This window comes from Parus major, chromosome 10 (genome assembly GCF_001522545.3).
Source record: "Parus major isolate Abel chromosome 10, Parus_major1.1, whole genome shotgun sequence".
Lineage (NCBI taxonomy): Eukaryota > Metazoa > Chordata > Aves > Passeriformes > Paridae > Parus > Parus major.
In genome coordinates, this window is record NC_031779.1 from 10,262,014 (window position 1) to 10,285,703 (window position 23,690).

General features: G+C 39.3%; 1 protein-coding gene across 4 annotated transcripts; it reads left to right on the forward strand.

Moving 5' to 3' along the window:
• The first annotated feature begins 2,342 nt into the window (after positions 1 to 2,342).
• On the forward strand, positions 2,343 to 22,494 carry GABPB1 (GA binding protein transcription factor subunit beta 1). Of its 4 annotated transcripts, none has more exons than XM_015638631.3 (9): positions 2,343 to 2,576; positions 9,076 to 9,183; positions 9,985 to 10,152; positions 10,620 to 10,814; positions 11,897 to 12,008; positions 12,389 to 12,502; positions 14,195 to 14,380; positions 15,672 to 15,787; positions 20,707 to 22,494. In XM_015638631.3, the coding sequence occupies exons 2-9, from the start codon at positions 9,076 to 9,078 to the stop codon at positions 20,857 to 20,859; spliced, it is 1,152 nt and encodes a 383-aa protein (XP_015494117.1). In that variant the 5' UTR covers positions 2,343 to 2,576; the 3' UTR covers positions 20,860 to 22,494. The 4 variants fall into 4 exon arrangements, with proteins under 4 accessions (XP_015494117.1, XP_015494115.1, XP_015494118.1 ...); XM_015638629.3 differs by lacking the exon at positions 2,343 to 2,576 and adding an exon at positions 2,702 to 2,808; XM_015638632.3 differs by lacking the exon at positions 2,343 to 2,576 and adding an exon at positions 2,851 to 2,872.
• The last annotated feature ends 1,196 nt before the right edge of the window (positions 22,495 to 23,690 follow it).

Sequence of the window (23,690 nt, forward strand, 5' to 3'; positions counted from 1 at the left end):
GGGCACGTGAAAGGCTCAGACAATTTCTCCATCTGTAGTTCTCAGTGTGCTTGAGTGATCAGGCATGTGAAAGGTTCTACTAGAAATGAGAAGAGTTCTTTGACTTCTATATTGCGCAGAAAGGTTAATACTAAAGTAAGTTGATAGATTCCAACAACTCCAAGCTGAACTGAACATTAATAACACCACACTCATGAAAGTGCCTTTTTCAGACCTGCTCTATGTGTTTTAGCCAGGGTGGGTGATAGCAGAAAGTTATGACAAGATGGAAGGGTAAGTCCACTGATGTCAGAGCTTGGGATGTGTACAAATTAATGTTGACTCTCATACTCACCGCTGTCAAAACTGGACTCAGAGAACCCCTTTTATTGTTTCTCTTATATGAAAAAACTGTGTGATACAATCTTTGGTCTTACTTGTATGGACTAACCCCAGCCATGTATAGAAAAGTGTTGGGGAGGAGCTGCCTGTGCAATTAGCTTTACCCCACTCTAGAGCTTGTTAAAACATGCTAATAATGTTGATTACATTATAACGTGCTGTGGTTGCCTCGGGTTAGAACACATTTTCCTATCAGCACGTATGTTCGTGTGCAGCAGTATTATATAAATTTTAAACAGTAAAAATTGGTGTGCTTTTTAGTGGAATGTATTAGATTATTTAGCTGAAAAAAATATTACATTTTCTAAAGTGGGGTAAAATATAAACCAGGTACTTCATAGATGTGAAATGTGCTCTGAGTTGCCTACATCAGACTTCCAATGTCTATCTCTTACATGTAGTTTTGGTGAATCCTGTAAAAAAACCAGACTGATTAGTTTGTGATAATAATGTTGTGATAATAATGAAAACTGATATACAGTGCTAATGGACTAAATGCAGATGGCATTCTTCACCTCTATGAAAGATTGTCGTTAATATGGAAAGTTTGGCTTTTCTGTAGCACTGCTGCTAATACCACAAAGTCTTCCTGTTTATTGGCATATGCCTTTGAGGACACTGTAACATTTTCTGTGTTTACTGCTACTGTGTAAATGAAAAGCCGTAACGTGACATGCTAAATCCTTGTTGAGAGACACAGACACTTGCCAACAACGAAAGAGAAATGTGCTGATGGTTGGATTAAAGGTTTCTATGCCCTGGGTGACCAGTGGCAGCCTCGAGGTGTTTGGATTTGTTCTCTAGTGCCGCCTTCTGGCTGAGCACGCCCACAAAAACCAGTCCACAGGTGACAGCATAGGAAGAAACGGTTTCTCCTTGGAATATTGTTTATTTGTATTTTGTAGAAAGCTGCACTAGGTAGGTCAAAGGCAAATAATAATGGCTCTGTAAACAATGTTATTACCGGTATTCCTTTTATTATCTAGTCAATATTATAATCTCCAAAATTATAGACTGGAATTTTGTCATTGGTATGTTTTCCTGAAGGATGACAATTATGAGATCCAAGCTTCATAGTAGCAGATGTATGACTTGGGACAGCTTTGGAGAGAATGTGAGCACAACCATTTTACATAGTTGAAACAAAACTGGGAGAGAAATGTTTTGGGGCCTGGACTGTCAGGTTCAGCACCAGCCTGGGGATGAAGGTTAGAGCCCTCTGAAAGAGCAGCAATGATTGAAGATTATTTTGGAGCTATCATCCTATCAAATCCTATCACTATGATCCCAAAGCGTAGCTTCCCCCGTATTTGCAACTAGTGAGGTCACACCTTGAGTACTGAATCCAGTTCTCAGACTCTTAATTCAAGGACATTTTGGGGCTGGAGCAGGTCCAGAGAAGGGCAATGAAGCTGGTGAAGGGCCTGGAACGCAAGTCCTGTGAGAAGCAGCTGAGGGAGCTGGGGGTTCAGCCTGGAGGAGGCCTAGGGGTGGCTTTATTGCTTTTACAACTCCCAGATACTGACATTGTGGCCACGTGGGAGGGAGTTGGTCTCTCCCAGGTAACCAAGAACAAGAGGACATAGCTTTGAGTTGCGCCAGGAAAGGTTTAGGTGGGACACTAAGAATTCCTTCACAGAAAGAGTGATTAGGCATTGGAATGGGCTGTCCAGGGAGGCGGTGGAGTCACTGTCCCTGGGGGTGTTGAAGGAGACCGGACCTGGCACTCAGTGCCATGCTCTAAACTGACACCGTGGCGTTGGGTCACACGTTGGAGTCTCATGAGCTCTGAGGCTTTCTTCAAATGATTCCGTGATTATCACTAAAGCCTCGCCTCAGACAAGCAAGGCAGCGAAGTCCATGCTCAAACAGTGCTCCTTCACCTGGGAATACAAGCAGAGCCCCAGCAGCCAAGAGGCGGGAAACGCAAGCCCTGCCACCCTGTGGCACAGAGTAACCCGGGATAGCGACCCCTGTTCTTATTCCATTAGCTGCCTCTAGGGAGGCCACGGGGGCCCGCCGAGAGCGCGGGGCCGGCCCTGCCCCCGCCGGGCGGGCAGCGGGACGGAACATGGCGGGGCCCCTCCAGCCCGCGCTTCCCCGCCTTTCCCCGCGGCGGCGCGCATGCGCGCTGTGCGGCGGCGAGGCCGTATCCCTCCGCGCGCCCCTTTTCCCTCGATGTCTGTGTTAATAAGGTAATTCCCGCGCCCATGGTAAGTGCCGGGCGCCCCTCCGCGCCCGCCCGGGGCGCCCCGCGCCGCCTCGCGCCCGCCCGCGCGCCCGCGGCGGGGCAGAGCCGCGCGGAGCCGCGCCACTCCCCTCCGCCCGCCGTGTCCCTCCGCCGGGCGCGGCGCGGACTCTCGTGTGGGGCTCTCGGCCTGCGGAGCCCCGGGTCGGTGCGGCGGCGGCGGCCGGGCCGGCAGCACGGTAAGGGCCCGTCCCCGCGCCCCGTCTCTCCCTCACCCCCCCCGGGCCGGCCAAGCTTTTCCAGGTCAGTCTGCGCCTTTGTATAGGGCCCTGTTACCGGATGTGGAAGTTGATCTCTTCGCTGGTAAAAAATAATTCCACTTCCCCCGGAACCCGGCGCCGCGGCTCCCTCCGCAGCGCCCAGCCCAGCCAGGATTTCCTGTCGGGGAGAGCGGGCGGCCGGCCGGCCTTCCGGGGACCCCGCCGCGCGGGGGGCGCGGGCAGCGCGCTGGGCCTCGGCGGCGGCCTGGGCGGCCCGCGGGGCGCGGGCGAGCGCGACGCGCCCGGCGAGGGACCCGGGAGCTGAGGGGCAGAGCTGGGCTCGACTCGTCCCGCGGGTTTCTCTGCCGGGCAGCGCGGTGTGGGCCGAGTGGGCACGGTCCCGAGCCCCGCGTGGGCCGGGGGGCTGGTGGGGCCGCGGCCCGGGCCCCTGAGGCGGCGGGGCTGCGTGCGCGAGCTTGGCGCCAAAGGTGCCCTGGGGAGAGGCTGCTCGGGCGGGAAGGGAGCGGTTTCCCCTCCGCAGTGCCCCTCACCCGGAGTCTGTAACTCTTGCTTTGGACTCTTAATAAAGCGTATGATAGGAGCACAAAAGTGCGATACGATATGTTAGTGCGGATTGTCGTCTTTTTGTTTCTCGGCTTTCCCCAAATAGTCGAAGTAGTTTCCGTTGATGGGACACTGGTGGCAGGGCGGTGAAATCCCCTGTAGGAAGTCGTCTGTGGTAGTTCTTAAGGCATTTGTGCATTTTCCTGTATCCTGCTTACTAAGGTGGCTTTGATTTAACGGCAAATGCTTCACAATGAAGTGTTCTCAGAGTTGTGAATGCACACTCTGTAATTTTTCAGCCTATTTTAAGTTATTCATTACATGTGAGCTATTAGTAAGACTGTGCAGTTAGCTGAGTTTTGTATGCACACAGATATTTGTAAGAGAACCTAAGTGTGCCATGTGAGTAAGGTTAAGGGTATATTTGGCAGATCAGCATACACTAGAGCCTCTTGTTCGTGACCCACTTTCTTTGCTGAAAACACTTTGTTTTCTAGTTGGATTTTTTTTTTAGGCCTGTTTGCAAGACAGAAATTGTCGAGGAAGATTCCTCATGATAAAACGGATGTTGTAGGTAGGAGGTGGATGATTTTTATTTGATGGTATTTTCAAGCTTAATCAACCTGAGAGCCTCCAAAGGCTGTGGTACAGTTCAAAGGCTACATCACAAGCCCTTGGATTCTTCATGCCAATCACAGCTGCTGCAAATTAACCGTTTTTGGTATCTAATGCCAAATTTATTTGTGAAAACTCTGAAGTTTGTTGGCAGTGCCAGTCTAAATCTTGGTGCCATCACCCTTGTTGCATAATAACACTCTTTAGATGTTACAGATCATGGCCAAATCTGTGCTCTCCTTTGTAAGAAAAGACTTTTCTGCAGTTTCTGTTATTTGAGTTCATTTTTGATTGGTGCTTATTTAAGTTAATGTGTGAGCCTTATAGGAGGACATACCTGCATTAATAACAGGCCTGGCTGTCTTTGCTCTAAGCTATTCAACAATGTTTGCTTTTCTCAGATCAGGTATTTTTCATCTGATGCCTGTCTGACATGAAGGTCATGTTGCTGTTCAAGCAATCTATAGAGAACGTAGTTGCAACAGTCAGAGGAAAGCTGAAAGCACTGGAATTAAAGCTGACTGCAATTAACGTATTAGTGTAATTTTCACTATCAGTAGAAATGTGGATAGTCTAAGCCTATGATATTTGTATTAAGATTTGAAGCATCGCTTGTGAAATCGTTGTCGAAAGATGTTTGGTTCACGTAGGAAACCAAACGGGGACTTTCTGAGTTTATCCCATGTAAGTTGCTATAATCACTGCTAATTGATATGTACGTTAAAATGATGCCAAAGTGTTCAAGTGATGCTAACTACTCTGTGCTGTACTTCAGAATGTTATTGATCTTGGTATGGACAGGCACGTAAAATTTGCTAGAAATGGCTATTCTGAATTTCTCGCAATGCTGTGAGATGTTGAAATCAGTAGGATGGTAGCATTTGTGAAGGTCAGGTCTGGTGAAGTAGGTTAAATTGTTTTTTTCTTAAGTAGTGGAAAGAAAAAGATATTCTGAAAGGACATTCTTTTTCCAGATGTTATGAATGAGATATGATAAGTCTCCAGCCATCTTCTAAGTACAACTCTGCCATCTGTCATTTGAGCAGAGAAAAGTGTTAAATGAGCCTTTAATGGAACTTTGTGATTGCAAATCCTTATCAGAGATATGGTGTGTACTGATTTAGGTACCTTTGATAAGTTGCACTGCTGCAGTCCATGCTCCTCTAGAGTAAGGATGTCCCTTTTGGGAATGCACCTTGAGACAAATGCTGGGCTGGGAGCTCTCCATGCTGGCAGATGTTCTGCATCAGCTGTTTTGTGCCTGTTGATCTTGACTGGCTGATGCTCAGCGTTGCAGTGATAGAAAAGGAATGGAACAGATCTGGGTTCTGGGGGCAGGATACCAGTCTGAGAGATGCTGCAATATTTTAAGCCAAAATTAATTTTAATTTGGACGGCAGACTCTGCTGCTCTGTTGTCTGTAGGCTGTCGTGTGGCAGCCCAGGCGTCCCAAGTGGCCGGGCTTTTTAGCTCCACTTGCTTCCCACAGAGCCTATTTCACACACAGTTCCACCTAAACTCCTGTTGAGTGCTATTCTATACCCTTCTGGTGTGGTCTTCAGAGTATTTTAGAGTGTATAAAAACCTAAATCTAAGATGGATGTGAAAAGTAGTATAATTTTCTTTTGAACATAAGTACAATAGAAATAATGATTTGACGTTATTTTAAATTACCAGTTAATTGTGGCATCTGGCTAATGATACTGCGCAGAATACATTGCAGTAATGTGGAAGTTCAGGAGTTGATTAATCCAGAGAAGTCTAAACCCAGCAGAAGCTCTTCCCTATTTACTCAGTTGTAGACAAAACCCTCTCTTCACACAATTGTGTAGGAGCTCTTAGAAGTCTGAAAACATTATCACATTGCCATAAGAATAATTCCAACAGTCTCAAGTCTTTATTTCAGAGCCAGTGATGTTTTTATTCTCCGAAAAGGTCCTCATGCAAAGAGTTACACAGCTGTCATGCTAGCAGAGCTTGATGGAAATGACACAGTGAGGGGAACCCTCTAACACTGTTCAGCAGAGTTGATTTTAACACTGTGGAGTAGCAGCAGAGTGCTCTTTGAAATAGCAATCTCATTTCAGTTTTAAATATATTATTGTATCTTGCTTGTGATAGTATCACTGCACTACTGTAGTGTTACTGAGTGATTTCGAGAGAGCAGCTGGAAAGGTTTTCTGGAATGGGAGGCTGTGACTCTGCAGACCCCTCTCACTATGTCCCAGTGCTGTGGATGAGTATAGGAGAAGTTTGGTATGTTGTTACTTGGGGGTTTCTCACAGTACTGGTCCTTGGAATGGACTGCCAAGTGGAAATCAGCTCTTCAGAAATTTTGTGAGTGCTAGTATTATTATAATTATTATTGGTTTAAAGTGACTAAATGTGTATTAGTTTTGGTGGAAATGCCTCTTCATTTGCTGCTGTTAGTGCATTAGTGACATATAATGGGATTTTTGTTATTTTAGTAGAACAGTGGAATTTTGCTTGTTTTTTTTCTTTTTTCCACTAGATGGCCCAAGCATGCCTCCAAGTACCCCATGAGACTGGAAACTTAATTTATTTCTCTTTTAACTGAAATTAAAGTTCTATATTATGTAGTATGTACCAACCTGTGTGATGCTTTATGCTTGTTTAAAATACAAACACTTTATATCAACCAAGAGAGTATTGATTTTTTGGGGGGGGATGGCTTGACTTTTGCTGCCTAGGGTTTTCATAACAACTTTACAGTTAATTTCAGTCGTGTATAGATGTGGGCAGTGGGTTCTGAATAGGTTGTTAAATGTACAGACTAATTTGCCTGTTTCAGTTTAAAAGGCATCAAATATAAGCTTGTTATGAGTGTCTTTTTGGTTAGTGGGGGAAGATGGGTATGCACTGAAGACAGCTCTTCCGTGAGGGTAGTTAGGCACTGGAATGAGGCTGAAGAAGTGGCAGGACGTTCATCCATCCAGAGTGACATTCAAAACTTAACAGGACTGAGCCCTGGGCCAGCTCTGACTGGAATATTGAACTAGGTGACCTTGAGAGGTCCCCTTCAGCCTTAATTATTCTGCAATTCCAAAATGAAATTTTATTAATTCTTTTGCTCTACTGCTGTTTAAACCAAAAATAAATATAAGGATAATGGATAGTTGTCTTTCTGAGCTAGTTGTAACACAAGTATTTTGAATTAAGTTCCAGCTTTCCTTTGCTTCTGAGGGCCTTGATGTGGAGGTGTTAGACCACCAGAAAAAGGAAGTCCGTCTGTGAGTGCTCTGAGCGTACTTTTCCTCCTTAACTTGCAATCCTCACTGGGGGAAAGAAAGCCATGCAAAGGGAATGCTCTATCCCTTCATTTCACTGCTGTACTTGCCAAGTGCCATCTCTTGCCTTATGTTTGGTATTGTTACTTCTAATGTCTCTCTTTAACAGGTGTGACAGATTTTCTCTTACTCCATTCCTTAGGATCTTTCCTAGATTTTCTCTTTTGCTCTTTATAGAACAGAGGCAGCAGTTGTTCCTTCCTCTGCATCTGTGTTCCTTTTTTCCTTCCTTTTCCCATTGTCAGTATTTGTTCTGTCCTGCCATCTTCCTGCTTCTCTTCCCTTTTCTGGCTGGAAACAAATGAATGTGTTCACATGTACCAGAAGGATGGACATAAATGGAGTGTTTTGGTGACAGGGATATTGCTGCCTGCAGTCAGTTCTGCAGACAGAGGTAATCTGCTCTAGTTCACAGCCCTACCAATATGTGTTCATTATGCATTTGCAGTATTTTGGTCTCCTAGTTTCTTCCTAAGTCAACAGCTTTTAGTTTATTGAGCAATGTGCCAGTGGAGCCAGGTACAGAGAAATTTCTAAAGATACTGTTTTTGTGATAGATTTGTGTGTTTACTAGGATTTCTTTCCTGGACTGGTACACTCTTCACTTTGTGTAGGACATTGGCTGCATGGCCTCATAACTGCTGTTATTAGCAATACAGGCTTAACTTTGTGACTGGAAACTAAACTGATGAAAGCAATTCCATTTTCAGTGTCCTGGTAGTGGAAAACATAACTATAGGTATACTAAAATGTTAGTAGTAGTATATTTTGGTTAGTATCATAAGTTATGGTTTAGTTCTAATTTTTTTACCAAACAAATTTGATAGCAATTGTGAAATGGGATGAGTTTAAAAATTGTGTTTCTAGCAAATCTTTGATGCAACAGAAACAGGTGTAATTTGTCTACATATATTATTGCAAGTATTATATGGAACCTTGGTGTAAAAAGCATTCCAATCATGATGTGATGGTTTTTCAGCTAATATCTCAGTCAGGTCTCAAAATTTTGCACTTCACATGTTTTTAGTAACTGTGGACAGTTAAAGCAGGTAGTAATAATTGTTTTCAGGCAAAGATTTCATGTATCTGTTGTACGTAGTACAATAATGTGCTTTTTGTATCTAGGGGTACAGAATGACATTTTGCATCTAGGGGTACAGAAATTATATTTTAGGGTGAACAAAAATAGTGATGGACATGATATCAGAAAGGTGTTGTGTTTCATACTTAGTGCAGGTACATAGTAGTACCTCCTAAATACATGTGGGCATTTTGGATAAGTGGATGTAGTGCCTTTGGGTGCATGGCATAGCAACCATGATGTGGTACCATTTGAAAACTGGATAAAGCTGCAGAAGGTTACAGTGTCAGGTGAGAGCTTTGAAACCACCTTCTGCTATAAGAAATGTGTATCAGTTTAAATTTTGTTTAAATTTTGTTTAAATTTTGTTTAAATTTTTGTTTTAAATTTTCAGTTTAAATTTTGTTTAACTTGACAGCTACAGTGGTTACAGCATTGTAATACTGAAATCTTTGCATCAGTATCAGTTCTGTTTAGCTGGCAAAAGTAATTCTAAATCAAACTGCTTATTGCAATCAATAAAGCTTGTTCTCATGGCTAAAATACCAGCTCTAGTTTCTGAACTTTTCAGAGTACTTCAAAAATAATAATTTAAAAAAAAGAAAGGCAATATGTATGTATTTAAAATAGTGTTAACGTTATTATTTTCTCTTTATATTCCTGTATGTTCTTCACTAGATGTCACTAGTAGATTTGGGAAAGAAACTTTTAGAAGCTGCACGAGCAGGTCAAGATGATGAAGTTCGCATTTTGATGGCAAATGGAGCACCTTTTACCACAGACTGGGTAATGAAAACTTTTGCAGTGGAGAAAGTAAATCATCTTAGCTTTTCTTCCTTGAAAAAAGAAATACTATTCATACAATTTAGCATTTATACTACAGTTCTTCTTGTAATTCTGCATTCACATCATCTAATAGCTAATTCAAAATTAAAATTCTCTGTTTCTTCATATGACCTCCTACTGATTTTAGTAACAGACTGTGAATGAGCTCATTCTGGTGAATTTCAAGATGAACTTTGGAATGGTTAATGGGAAAAAGCAGCAATCATCCTCCTTACAACAATCCTAATTATTGTATTTATGCCTTTAGTATAGTAAGACGTCTGAAAAATGGAAACAGTCCTAACTACCTAATATGTGCAGGTGAGAGTTCCCTGATATAGGGGTACTGAGTTGTCTTTTGGAGATGCTGATTTTTAATAGGCTGTGGAGAGACGTCAGGTACCCAAAATTCCTACGGCATTTAAAAGCTCTTAAGGGCTTTAATCTGCTTAGTGACCTAACTTTCCAATTAACTCTGTTTTGAACAGGAGATTGGACTTAATTGACTTCCAGAGGTCCCTGTTGACCAACACTAAAAATGGGGTTAGGCCCCTTGAAATGTTACACATCAAAAATGCAGAAAAAACAGTAAAAAGAAAGCGACAACAGGTTTCCCTCCCCCTTTCATATTCTGTAACAGCCTCAACAGCTTCTCTGCTTGGGACTGCAAGGGAAAATTGTTTAGAAGTGGTGGCTTGACATCAAAAAAGAAATATATGTAGTGACATCTGTTAGATCTGGATATTTTGTGTTCCATTACAGTTGGGAACGTCTCCACTTCATCTAGCAGCACAGTACGGACACTACTCCACCACAGAGGTGTTGCTGCGAGCAGGTGTGAGTCGGGATGCCAGAACCAAAGTGGACAGAACTCCATTACATATGGCAGCATCAGAAGGCCATGCCAGCATAGTAGAAGTCTTACTTAAGGTAGGAACCACTGAAACAAGTCTGAAGTGGGGTTATTGCAATGGTTTATGATCATATATATATATATGTATATATATATATATATATTTTTGCAATTCACTTTTAGTCATGAAACCAGCATTGAAATTACACAAATAGTTAAACTGTGTGCATTGGGAGCTTTGTTTTCCAATTGAACTGTAATTTATTTTACGTTCAAATCATCATGATTTCAGATGAATTATTTACTGCTGTTTCAAAATAAGAATACTCTCTAATTTGATACTGTGTTTAGTAATAGATTTTAGAAGTAAGATATGCTTTAGGTAAATAATGTACTTGGTAGACAGATTGGATAACTTAATAAATATGTAAATATGAGATAACAGGGCCATGGAGAAAGACAATTTTGGGATTCATTCTGTGACTAGCATTATTTAATTCAAATATTTCTGTTGAAGTAATTTATGCAATGATCTTGTTTGCAGCATGGTGCTGATGTCAATGCAAAGGACATGCTCAAAATGACTGCACTTCACTGGGCTACTGAACATCACCACCAAGAAGTTGTAGAACTCTTGATAAAGTATGGAGCGGATGTTCACGCTCAGAGTAAATTTTGCAAAACGGCATTAGATATTGCAGTAGACAATGGAAATGAAGACATTGCAGAAATATTACAGGTAACTTTAATTTCATCATGTTGAGGGAACTTAGAGCAAAGTACTTGATTACATATCATAAACTAAGCTTTTACTGTACCAGCTGTGACACCATATATTGATAATGCCAGACTCCAGTCTAGTTCATTAGACGAAATGAGATTATTGTTAGGAAACATTACTTGGTTAAAAATATTTTCACCACCTACAAAGTCAAGGATAAGTTTTTTATTTTCTTAAATTTGAGGGATGTAATACACAGAGGTAGATGGACTCTTTACAATAGAGGTGTAAAAAAATAACTCCCTTCTCTGACAGTATATTTTGACTATCTGCTAGTGTTCAGTTGGCTTCATATACAGATATTAATTTCCTAACAATTGGAATGCAGACAGGAGGGAAGAGATGCCAAGTTTTCCAGCATTAGAAAAGCTAAGATTGAATTGTTGGAGAATTGATCATAATAGATAATTCCATGGAAATATGTGCTCACTGTTCAATAGTGTTGTTAAAGGTAAATCAAGTGATAAGGCTTACTGAAAGAACAATGTAAAGCAAATGAAAAATATTATGCCACTGTATAAATCTGTAGCCTCCCTATGTCATTAAATGTCTGAACTTGTGGTGTGTGCCTTTAGGCTTGTCCTGATTACAGAAAGGGTGTAGTAAACAGAAGTTAGTAATAATTCATAGAAAGACAAAAGGACTGCCACATACATTTCATGGCAATTGCAAAGCTGTCAGAACAGCTTTTCATGACATGTATCTGCCCCAGCAGTCTTGATTCTTCTGACTTCTCTTTTAGGTAAGTGAGCTTGCATATCTGCAAAAGGGCCTTGTCTTCCTTGTTTACAATAACTGATAGGGCAAAGTAGTGGTGTGCTTTAAACTCTTTCACTCTAACAGACTTTGTCTTAAGATTTCAACCAAAAAAAAGTTTCTTATGTACTTGGAGATAAGACACGATGTATGTGTATTGCATAAGTGTAATGAGGGAGATGCTCCTTGTTTGTGTGAAGCATGCAAGAAATCTAGCTCTTACACAAGGTCAGTAACTCCTTTATACCTGCAGTGGGAATGATGTTGTTACCTTTGTGTCCCAGATTGCAATGCAGAACCAAATCAATACAAATCCCGAGAGCCCGGACACTGTGACGATACACGCAGCCACACCGCAGTTCATCATTGGACCTGGAGGGGTGGTGAACCTAACAGGTCTGGTATCTTCTGCAAATACATCCAGTAGAACAGGTGTTTAGGTGCCTAAGGGATAGCTACTGGGATTTTATACTTTCACTGATTTTCACCATTTAGTGAAAAGATTTGAGGAAAAACAGCGGTAAGAATAGTTACCATATTCCTCATCAGTATTTTTTGTGTGTTTTAAGTATGTACATACCTAAAACAGCAATCTTCACAGACATAAATTATCAGAAGTTCTATTTGCTTAACAAACTTCACTTCAGAATAGCACTTCAGTTCAGCAGAATGCTGCTGAAAATGGAGTGTGTGCTAGAAGTTTCAGTGCAATAAAAATAGAAAAAGGAACTTCGCTGGTTTTAAATTTATCAGCTAATTTTTCTTCATCCTTCTAGATGAAACAGGAGTGTCTGCTGTACAGTTTGGAAATTCATCAACATCAGTATTAGCTACGTTGGCAGCTTTAGCAGAAGCATCAGCTCCACTGTCTAATTCTTCAGAAACACCAGGTTAGAAAGCTAAGTAATTTAAACTAATTTAATAAATTTCAAGTACATCAGGTTTCCTTCAGTGCATGAAGTAGTCTGCTAAATAATGATTCTATGGGTATAGACACAGAAGGAGAACAAGGAAGCAATAATGACTGTATTTATGGGGCTATTTTTCTTTTTATATAGAATAGCTTCTGTTTAGACCAAATCTTCCATTTTCTTTCAAGGTTTGAAGAAGTTCTAGCAAAAACTCGAACTAAAACCCAACACTGAATTTGATGCTGAAAGATCAGAGCTGTTTGCCACATCACCTAGTATTGGCACTTGCAATTTGACTTTTTTATGACAGTGGTCTTTCTTATTGCTGAGCCTGTACTTGGAAGCCAGATCAAGTTCAGTACACCACCACTTAGTCATGTGGGAGTCACTGTTTTGGTTTCCTGAATAAACACTCTCTGAATATTTAAGCAGTGTTATAGGACAGGAATCACTAAACATAAAGATCTTCAGAAGATGATGTCTTCAGTCATTATTTCAACTACAGGATGATTTTTCTGTGTATGTTATATTTTAATTAACTTAAAAGATGAAAGCTTCAGAGTTTTATGTACCTTCTGTCATCTTGAACATCACAACACAGTCTATAGGGTTTTAATTTCATCTCTGTAGATAGAGAGCACTCTATTGTCTGTTATTTAAATCAAAGGCTTTGCTTTTACCCTGACAAATTGAAAATAAAATACAGAGCTAGTGTTCTTGAATTTCCTTGATTGTGCTACCAGTGATCTAGCTCTTTGTCTCAGCATCTTGTTGTTTTAAAAAAGGAAGGATGGTAGCACAATACCCAATTTGCAGCATACACTGCACACTGGGGTATGTGCTGCAGTTCTGAACTCAGGCTTTCCTTGTCCTACCTTCATTTGTAGAAGTGATACAGAACTGTGAGAGTTCACTGCTTTATACTCATTATTGAATCATGAATTTGAAATGGGTAGTTGAACTGGAATTTTTCACTTTTACCTATAAAATTATATACAAGGTTTGTTTTACTGCTTAAACTTTATCTTTCTTCTCCAAAGGTGTAAAAATGTCAGCTGTGCAGAACTTTTCCTTTAGTCATGTTTCATACTTTGTATAAGAAATAAAGTTGTTGTGTTTGAGGTATTCATGGAGTATTCATGGAGTACAGACGAAACTTTTAAGATTTTCTAGGGGTCCTTTAGTCTGTTACCATCTTGAAGACCATTATATTAAGTAGAGAAATCTGGGCTGGGTTCTGAGGTACAGTGGCAAGGCATTGGTAGAGAAGTAGCTTCAAGGTAGTATTTCAAGTTTAATTTTGTTTTATTCTGCTATTAGTGTAACTTAGTCCAGTTTGTTTGCAATGCAAAAGTTCTTTTTGTTCTTAAAAGCAGCTCCTGTTCTTGCTGACTTGTAAGCACTGAACCCAAAGCATCAGTTTTGAGTGGGGTATATCAATATTGTTATTGAGAGAGGATAGTGTTGCTTGTATATGTCAAAATGTGAGTGCTTTATGTTGGCCTGATGAAAAACTCTCTTTAAAATATAATACATAGTAAAGTATCCATCAGAGGGGTCAGGTTTTGAAAGCCATGGAAGAAATTTTTTCTCAGCTCTACCAAAATGCATTTGAAATCATAAAAGCTTCATTTATAAATTGACTCAATTCCCTTACTAATCTGTTGCTAGTTGTGGCCACAGAAGAAGTTGTGACTGCAGAATCTGTGGATGGGGCCATTCAGCAAGTGGTCAGTTCTGGAGGTCAGCAGGTTATTACCATAGTTACGGACGGCATTCAGCTGGGTAACCTGCATTCCATTCCGACCAGTGGGATAGGGCAACCCATCATTGTGACCATGCCAGATGGGCAGCAAGGTGAGTGCACACTTGTATGATTCCAGCCTGAGGAACTGTTTCAGTACAGTAATGACTTCTTAGGTGCAAATAGCTTGGATCATTTTGTGTGCCTCTGTGAATTCTTACATTAGAGAAGGCTCAGACACAAGCCAGTGAAGTTCAGTGGGTTAATACATCAGCTGAGCCTCTGCTTTAGGAGAGAGAATAGAAGAGATAATAAACTATGGAGAAGATGTGGAACACTGAAGAGAAAAGTGATAACTACTTGCTTTGCCTTCAGTAAGTTTGATTTTTGCAAACTCGTTGCAAAAAATAGAAGATGGAGAAAAACAAGAACCTTCTTCTAATTCTTATACTGTTGCCTTGCTGGAAGTATTGTGGGGAGGTGAGGCTTGGGTTTTGAAATCTGATGTATGAAGCAATGTGTGAAAGTCCCACTGAGTGTCAATACACTGACACACTGACCTGATGAATGTCAGGTCTTATATGCCTGAAGTTTTAGAGCAGCACTAGACAGAACAAGTGAAACTAGAGTGGCACACCATTTTTTGGTTTTTTTTTTTGGTTTTTTTTGGCTATATGTACTTTGTAGAAGCTGCTAGTGTGATAAATTGTACTTTGTGATGTGTATGCTATGGGTGGTTTCTTTCAAAGATGCTCTGCCACTATTTATATAAAAATGATCCCTTCTCTGGTTTCTTAGTGAGGACTCCCAGTGTGAAGCTTGAAGAATTGTACACAGGAGGCAAATTATTTGGTCTGCCTGAACTAGTACACCTTGTTATCATTATGAGTGATGGGTGTAGATAGTAACTGAGGTGACAGGTTTATTTGTCAGATGTTGAATTAGAGTATGACGTTACTGAGAACCCTACTTTTCTTATTCATGGCTCATAACTACTGGATTTTTAGATTACTTAAGGTGTATTAATCAAAACAAAAGCAAGATTTGTATTTAGTATTTAAGAAACACTATATAAATGATCTGCTACAGAAGTTAGAGTTGACTTTGCTGCAGTTCTCTGCCATGTCTGTGTACTCTGTGAAAAATGGCAGTGATATTCCAGAGCTTAATTACTGTGGACCTCAATAATGAGGAATTTTAAGGTTCTTTAGTAGCATACAATCAATTAAAGTTTTTGGTAGATTTTCACTGAGCTTATTGTGCACTTTATTATATAGATGTGTTTCCACAAGCAAAAGTATCTCCATTTTTTGCTGTTAATAAAATTACTTAAATAATACAAGTTCTATATAGTGCAAACATTGTTTGAAGTAAATGTATTTACATGTACAAATATGTTTTCAGTGTTAACAGTTCCAGCAACAGACATTGCTGAAGAAACTGTAATAAGTGAAGAACCTCCAGTGAAGAGACAGTGCATTGAGATTGTTGAAAATCGCGTGGAGTCTGCAGAAATAGAAGTAAGGAGTATATTACATGATCTGTGTTGAACAGTGTTCAGGACTGAGTATCTGGTTGTGGTTTTTGTATTGTTCAGGAGGTTAATTTCTGTGTTACCACAGAATGAGGTGTGTGAAACATTGAACTTGTTCAGTCTCTCCTGTAACTGAAATTCATCTTTTACAAAGTTGTAAAAAGAAAATAGGAGGGCTGTTTGCTTGATCCTGTGGTCATGCATGTAAAAGTGACATGAATAAGTATATGAGAACATTTTTTTGTTTTTTTTCTTGAAGATCACTAGCTGGTTTTTAAAACTGGGTGCTGATACATTATCAAGTGACCTGACCCTTTCCAGTAGGAGTGAATGAGAGCGCTGTACCCTCATCTTTCTGTTACAGCCACATGCTTCTGATTGTGAGATCATTTTTAGCAATGTTTCCTTTCCATTCATGGTATCTAGATAACAGCTGATGGAAGTGTGAAACAGTAAGATTCTGTGTTTGTTAATTTTTATCTATGTGGCATCCCCCACATTTTTTTTTTAATTCTGAAGCAGTTTATTATTACACAACTTTGCACCATTCGGTTTTTTTAAAACTATACTGCAAAAGACCTAAAAATGTTGAGAGCGGTTTCCTTTTTATATGACAAATGGATGTAGCTGTTCAGTTTAAAATTGTAGCTTTTTTTATACTAGCCACAAAAGGTCAACCATCTCATTCCTTTTGCTGTTACTTCTAACTGTGCTGACCAGTTTTGGTCAAAAGTTTATGAAAATTGCTATCTGTTTTGTCTAGACTGTAAGTTCTCATTTTGTCAACCCCATGATACTTCATTTATCAAAGGTTGTATTCTCCAACTTCTGTTCATATTATCAAATTGTGCCTAATTGAATACTTTGTGTTGTACAGTATGTGCTATATGTTATCCATGTCTAATAACAGTAATTATCACCTCTCATCATTTGCCTTCCATGTCCCTAAGTTGTTGCATCAAATACTTCTGGCCTTTGCAGCTTTGTGGTCATTACAGATTATCCTGACAGTTGAAATTTTCTTGCTGCATTTTTAAAAATGTATGACTGTTACAATAAAAGCATTTCTTTTGTTCACACTTTAAAAAATCTGCCTGAATTATTCATAAAGGAAATTATATTTCCTTAAGTATTTTAGTAATTCTGTTAAATGAATTTTTAAAAAATCCAGATTGGTTAAGGGATAAATTGACCTGTTTCTAATTACAGATAATTGGTATAACAATACCAGTAATTCTTTTAAGGGGCTTACCAGATTTATTTATATATCTTAAACCTATTTCTCAAATATTGAGAGATGGTTTAGATGAGCTACCTGGTCTGTTACTTTTAAGTGGGAGTTTTGATGACTTTCTTGTCCCTGCCTGTCCAGCTGGAAATGCACATGCAGACCTCTGCCTCTGTGTGAAGGCCAGTTGATTGTAGGGGCCTTGTTGTGGTTCACAGGGGAATGGTGCTACCTTACTTTAGTAGCAGTGGCATTAAAGAAGTGCACACAGAGTTGGTTCACTTCAAATTTCTTCATCACAGACAACAGTAAATACTTAAATTTGGAGAGAGTGGAACCCCTCTCCTCATCAAAATATTTTAAAAATATTTTAGAATGTGGAAATACTTAGAATATTTTACTAATATTCTGATAATAATAAAGGAAATACTTTAGAATGAAGAAAACACTTATTGTTTGTTTTCTTTGCCTCATGCTAATTCATTCCTTTATTTTATTATATAGTTGATTCAAGGCTGAATACTTTTTTCAGCTGTTTTAAGTTCATAGTGTGTGAATATTTTACTGTAGTTTGAGAGTTTTTGTAGTTGAAAATCCTCCCATCCATCTGAGGTGACAAACTTCCCTGTTGAAAGGATTGTTGAAAGTATTGTGGAACAACTGAAGCTGTACTGGTGTTTTTAAATTTTCTATTTTGGATCTGTAAAGTTTAAACATTTCAGCTCATTTTCCTAAGCAGCTTGATATTTTAAACATGGCAAGGCAGCAAAAAAACCCTGTCACACAGATACTCTGTTTTTCATTTTCATGCATAGTTCATTAACATATAGTGATCTTTATTTTCATTCTTTAATTTGACTGTTTCTCCCATGTTGCATGTTTGAAAGGTGACATGCATTAGAACCAGGACAATCATTTGGTTAAACTAAATAATCATAATTGTAAACTAATTATATTCATGGATTCATATCCTGTGTCTTTGTGTTGTTTAAAAGAGTGGTTGCTTATTTAAGTTTCTGGTTGTTCCTATTGTCAATGGAAAATTACATGTAATGAAGAAAATTCCCTGGTAAAATGGAAGATTTCTTTAGAGCACTGAGCATCCTCTAATTTGATTTTTATCTGGGTAGGGGATATGAAAGGACTGCAGATCTCTAGAGCACTTCTGGTTGTGTTCTAAAGAATGTCCCAAGAGCACTTTCTGGGTTTGATTAAATTGGTAGATGAGATAGTCCTCCCTATTCTAGATGTCAGAGTTAGAGAACCAGTTTTGACCATTGAGTCCACAGAAGATATGCGTTGCTCCTCCAGAAGCATTGGGATCTTTCCACTGCCTAGTCACACAGAATAATTGGTTTCATCTCCTTAACTCATTCTGCTTGTTGGGGCTGTGACAGTGTGAAAACTACACCTGTTAGCAGCAGGACTAATCTATGTGCTTTGAATTGCTAGTCTGCCTACTAGATCCTGGTTTTAGCTTCTGGCCATGCCATGGAGACTTGGGTTTTTTCCCTTTTTTTCTTGCCCTTTCCTTAATGTGCTGTACTACTTTTGGGTACTCAGCTCCAGTTCTCTCTTCTGCAGGAAATACTCTTAAAATGTTGTTCAAGAACCTCCCCACCTCCAAATGTTTGCAGTGTGCGCACACTCCACATTCCATCCCCAAATGTTTGTACACATTCCAGAGCAGTGATAGCCCCTTGCTGTTTGTAATGCACCACAGGACTTCTTGCCAGTGAACTGCCATTGGTTCTTATTTCTCTGCAGGCCAGTAGAGCGAGCAGCTTTACTTCTCAGTGGTACTAGGTTTTTATGAGATGACCAATTCATGGGACAGATAATACCTAGCTCAGTACATCCCTGCCATCAAAAAGGAAGGGCTGCTTTCTACATGTGGAAGGATCAACTATTTTGACTAATTCCCTGGGAATTGTCTTGTGGCTCTGTTCATCAATCCATGAGGCTGTTTTACATAAGCTGTTTGTCCCCTCATACTACAAAGATAACTTTTGGAACTAGCAGTACATTTTGGCTGGGCTGGTGCTGGAAGATTGTTGGTGTGGTTCAGATGCTCTGAGCTGTAGGCTCTGCTGTTCATTTGGCATCTGTCAGTCTAGTTGCTACATGGGCTGACCATCCATAATGTTGCTTTAAAAGCAAAATCCAAATTTTCAGAGGTGGAAGCTGAACTTCCTTTTCAAATAAATAAGCAAAATAAGATGAGTTCTCCTTTTATCAGCATATGCTCCAAATGAGGCGAACCCTAGGCTGCTGCCTTCAGCTCTTAAAGCCCCTTGGAAAATCAAGTTGCACTTACTGGAGTTTGTTCTGTGTTCTGCCTAGTCTCTTTATAACCTGTTAATAACATGTCCTTCACCTGTTGCTTTTGCTGTTCAGGTGCTGCTGTTAGCAATGATCTGACCACCTCTGTCATTGTTCTTCAGCACATTCAGCTGACACGTGACTGCTAAATGTGACTGTGACAAGTACTGAGAGCAGTAGCAAGTAGAAGGGAGGCAGAGTATTTTGTATTTTTCTGACCATGAAGAATATGTGAGTGTATCAAAGATGAAGAATAGGGATGCTCTTATGGGAGTGTGGGGGGCTGAAACTTCTAACAGCTGTTAGAGGTATTAAATGAGAATGTGATACTGAACTGCTGGGATGGGAATATGATGAAAAGACAACTTGTTTTCACTGGACCTCAGTTTTCGTTTTTCTGGGGGATGGTTTGTTTCTCTGGCAACCTTCCTTACTGTTCCTACTTAACAGCTACAGTGGAAAGGATGGTTTTAAATCCAATACTACCTTACTCATAAAAGTATGACGCACTTCAATGAAATGGTATTTGATTGAATATGTGATCAAAACAAAACTATTTCCCAAAGCAAATTGCTTTTTCAGATGGGCTCAGAGCAACATCAGACAAAATGACAGTACCTACATCACTGGAGATAGAAGTGTGTTCTCCTTAGTTCCTAAGGCAGCTTCAGAGGAAGTGGCATTTCCCATATCATCTTGCTTGGAAACCATTTTATATCCATCCCCAACAAGCTTGTATGCAGGATTTATGCAGTTACTTAAGGATTTCTGTACTAGCTGCTTTTAAAAGGAAAAAAGTTTATCTGGCTAATTGCCTGTTAATTCATAGAGATATGATGTCCTTGGGGATATGAATTGACCTCTGGATTTCAGTGTTAATCCCTGTTTAGAAACAGTTAGGTTTATGCTTTAGTCCATGGGCAGCTGACACTCTCCAGTGCAGATGGCTCATAGGTAACAGTTTGTCATTTTTACTGTCTTGATTAGAAATACAAAAGCAAGGGACAAGCCTGATAGATTGAATGACTGGAGAAATGTTAACATATTCTCTTAGTATTTAATCACTGCACTTCCACTTTTTTCATATAGCTCTTTTTTGGTGAAGTTCCTTTGCAGCTCAGTAGACTTGGGTTTACTGTCTCCACTCTTGCAGCCCTGTGTGGGGAGCTGCCTTGTTGATAATTGGGCTCTAATTTGCACAGCAGCATTCATACATAGGGTTTGCCCGAGTAAGAACTGAACAGCTTCTCCATGATACCCTAACACTTGAACTGCATGTAAAGGAAAAGTGTTTGCCATTTTAGCTTGTATTTGGTACTTATTTGACAAAATATTGCTGGTTCTGTTTCTAATAGGAAAGAGAAACTCTTCAGAAACAGCTGGATGAAGCAAACAGAGAAGCACAAAAATATCGTCAGCAGCTTCTAAAGAAGGAACAAGAAGCAGAGGCTTATCGGCAGAAGTTGGAGGCAATGAACCGCCTCCAGACTAATAAAGAAGCTGTTTAATAAAAAATGAACACACTGCAAAGCCTGTTACTTTCAAAAACCTGCAGTACAATCTTGAACTGTACACTATATAGGTACAGCCATGGGATTTCATGATAGAGAAGATGCTACAAGTTGATAACTGGACTTAAGCCGTGAGCTCTGATTAATTTCTTGTAACATAAAAACTCTGAATTTAGAAATTGTGAAAAGTATTTAAAATTAAATACTGTAAATAGTTGGTTTTTTTACAGTTTCAAAATGAGTTGATAAATCTTTTTGAAGGGATCCAGAAACATGAAAAGCCAATGTTTTTGTGAAATTTTTGATTTTAGTATGAATCTAACTTCTGAAAAACAGAACAGTTTTAAGGGTGATGTTGATTTAAGCTGACAATTTGAAATTTGATTATGTGACAAAATTAATTAACAGTTATTTCTACATGATAACAACTCAACTTCTCTGAATAAGACATTTCCAGGTGGAAATCTTTGTACAGCTTTAAGTAGTTGTCTCGGATTCTCTGAAAACCATTTTTGGTTGTTTTTTTTTATTTTAGGTGGTGAAATTTTTATATTTAATTTCAGATATATCCAAGTAGATTTACATGTATATGAAGCTAATATTTTTTAAACTTTTCAGTTTGTACATATGCTGCATGTTTTTATAATTTCTACACATACATCTTGCATAGGTATTTTTCAGCAAAGATGAGAAAAATTATGAGAAAAATGTTTAGCCTATAGGTCATTTGAAGTAAGCTAGCAGCCAGTTTTATTGTGGATGGTATATTTCTTGGAAGAATGTAATTTGTAATTAAGAAGAACAAAAAAGTATCTTAATTTACATATTAAGAGGCAAAATTTGGTAGTGGAGGTGTTAAAACTTCCCTTTGTTTGTCTTACAATTTTCCTGTACAAATATTTTAAAGTTCAGAAATAAATAGAAAAGAACATCTCCACTGGAACACAAATAGTAGCTATTTTAGAATAACCCTGTTGATCTCTTCCCCAATAGCCTTGAAATTACTTCAGTGATACATTTTTTTTAACGGACTTTTGCATTTTAATTACGCAATTGGACAAGTAATTTTTTATGTAAGAGTGATGCTCTTCCTACCCGGCATCATTGTTCCTCACTGTGATACTGTGTTTGTGTGTGTCTGTGCAGTGATCTATTATGCTTAAAATTTATATGGCACGTTACATCTTCAGAGCATTGTAAAATCTTTTAAACAGCCCTTACTGCACTGCCTGAGGCAGGTAAATGAGAGTTATTGTCTCGGTTTTATAACTGGTTCAAGTGCAACATGAGGGAGTGTTAAATGACTGGCTTAACACCGCGTGCACCTGTGGTCACCTGGGAGTGGATCTCAGGAGTTCCTGGCTTCTAGTCCTGTGCTTAGACTGAGCTGCCTTAAGATTGTTCAGTGCTGTGTTACATTAAATTTTGAACTACTGTGCAGATCCGTTTTTTGTAAGATAAAACTATTTGTGCTTTGCTTTGTCGTTCCATGTTCACTGCTTTTATGGAATTGTTTATATAAACTTAAGCAAAAAGTCTGGTTTATCTATACTGTACACGGAAAAATTACCCTTAAAACTGTACTCTGGCCTACTTTTTCTATTTTACAATTAAATATCTTTTCCACATATATATAGTGTAGAATCAATTCAATTGGTTTGTGTGTGAATGAGAAGGTCAAAGCTGTTCTGTGTTAGGCATCTGGAAAAACATGAAAAAACAGTTTTGGGTATAGAATGGCCTTAAATGGTAGGAGGGAGGAATGGGGAAAAAATTGCATTGTACTGTACAAAAACTTTGTCAAGCTGGTCAAAATTTGACATGGGTTTATAGATTTGGTGGTTAGGAAAAATTCTAAATATCTTTGTATTATTGTACATTTGGTAAATTTAATTTTGATTCGCAAATTCCATCTAAAAATAATCAAAATATAAAATCAGGAAATCTATGGTGGTGGGTTTTAGAAGAAGCATCATGTTAGTACTGGGACTTGAAGCAAACCTTGTGCAATGGTTAACTGGAAATTGCTCTATTTTAGAGATTTTTTTTCAGGAACTATCCATTATGTCAGTAGCAGATTGAGGAACCAGTTAGCCAAGGGAAATGTGCTTCTTAGGCGTTGCTCCAATTAATTATTTTTCGATCAAAATAATGTTTGTGTCTTCACATCCCACAAATTTAACAACAGTGTAATCTCTGATTTCTTAATAATGATAAGAGTGGCAGTGTTTGAGTAGTGATAGTGGCAACGTTCACATCCAAGTGGAGAGTTTCCCACGGTTGTGACAGCAGATGTTGGCAGCAAACAATGAAATGAACCTTTTCTATTCATTCTGTTTCCTGTGAGCAAATATTCTATTCCTCATTGTCCGTAACAAAACCCTTCTGAGTGCAGTGTAGCTGTTACAAAACCGTATTTATCACCAGCAATATTTACCCTACCTGTAATCTGTTATCAGCTATTTTATTTTAGTTCCGAATGGGACCTGCTGTTTGTTCTCTTCTGCACAGAACAAAAGATGAACCCAATGAATCCATCACCTTTGAGCTAAAATGTAGGGTATATATTACATGAAATATTTATTATATAGTTTAGCTCTGAAAACATTGTTAAAAATATTGTTCCTTATTTGCTGTTCCAAATTAAAAGCATAAGTGTAGTTAGCTATCATCTGTTTCCTTGAACAGATGTCTATATATATTAGCATATTAATCGCTTGTAATGAGCTCAAATCAGAGTTTTTGAGAACTTTGGGCTCATTTTGAGTTGGTCCTGTGCTTGATGCCTGTTCTTTCTTACCTTGTTCCCCTTTATGGGATCATTTACA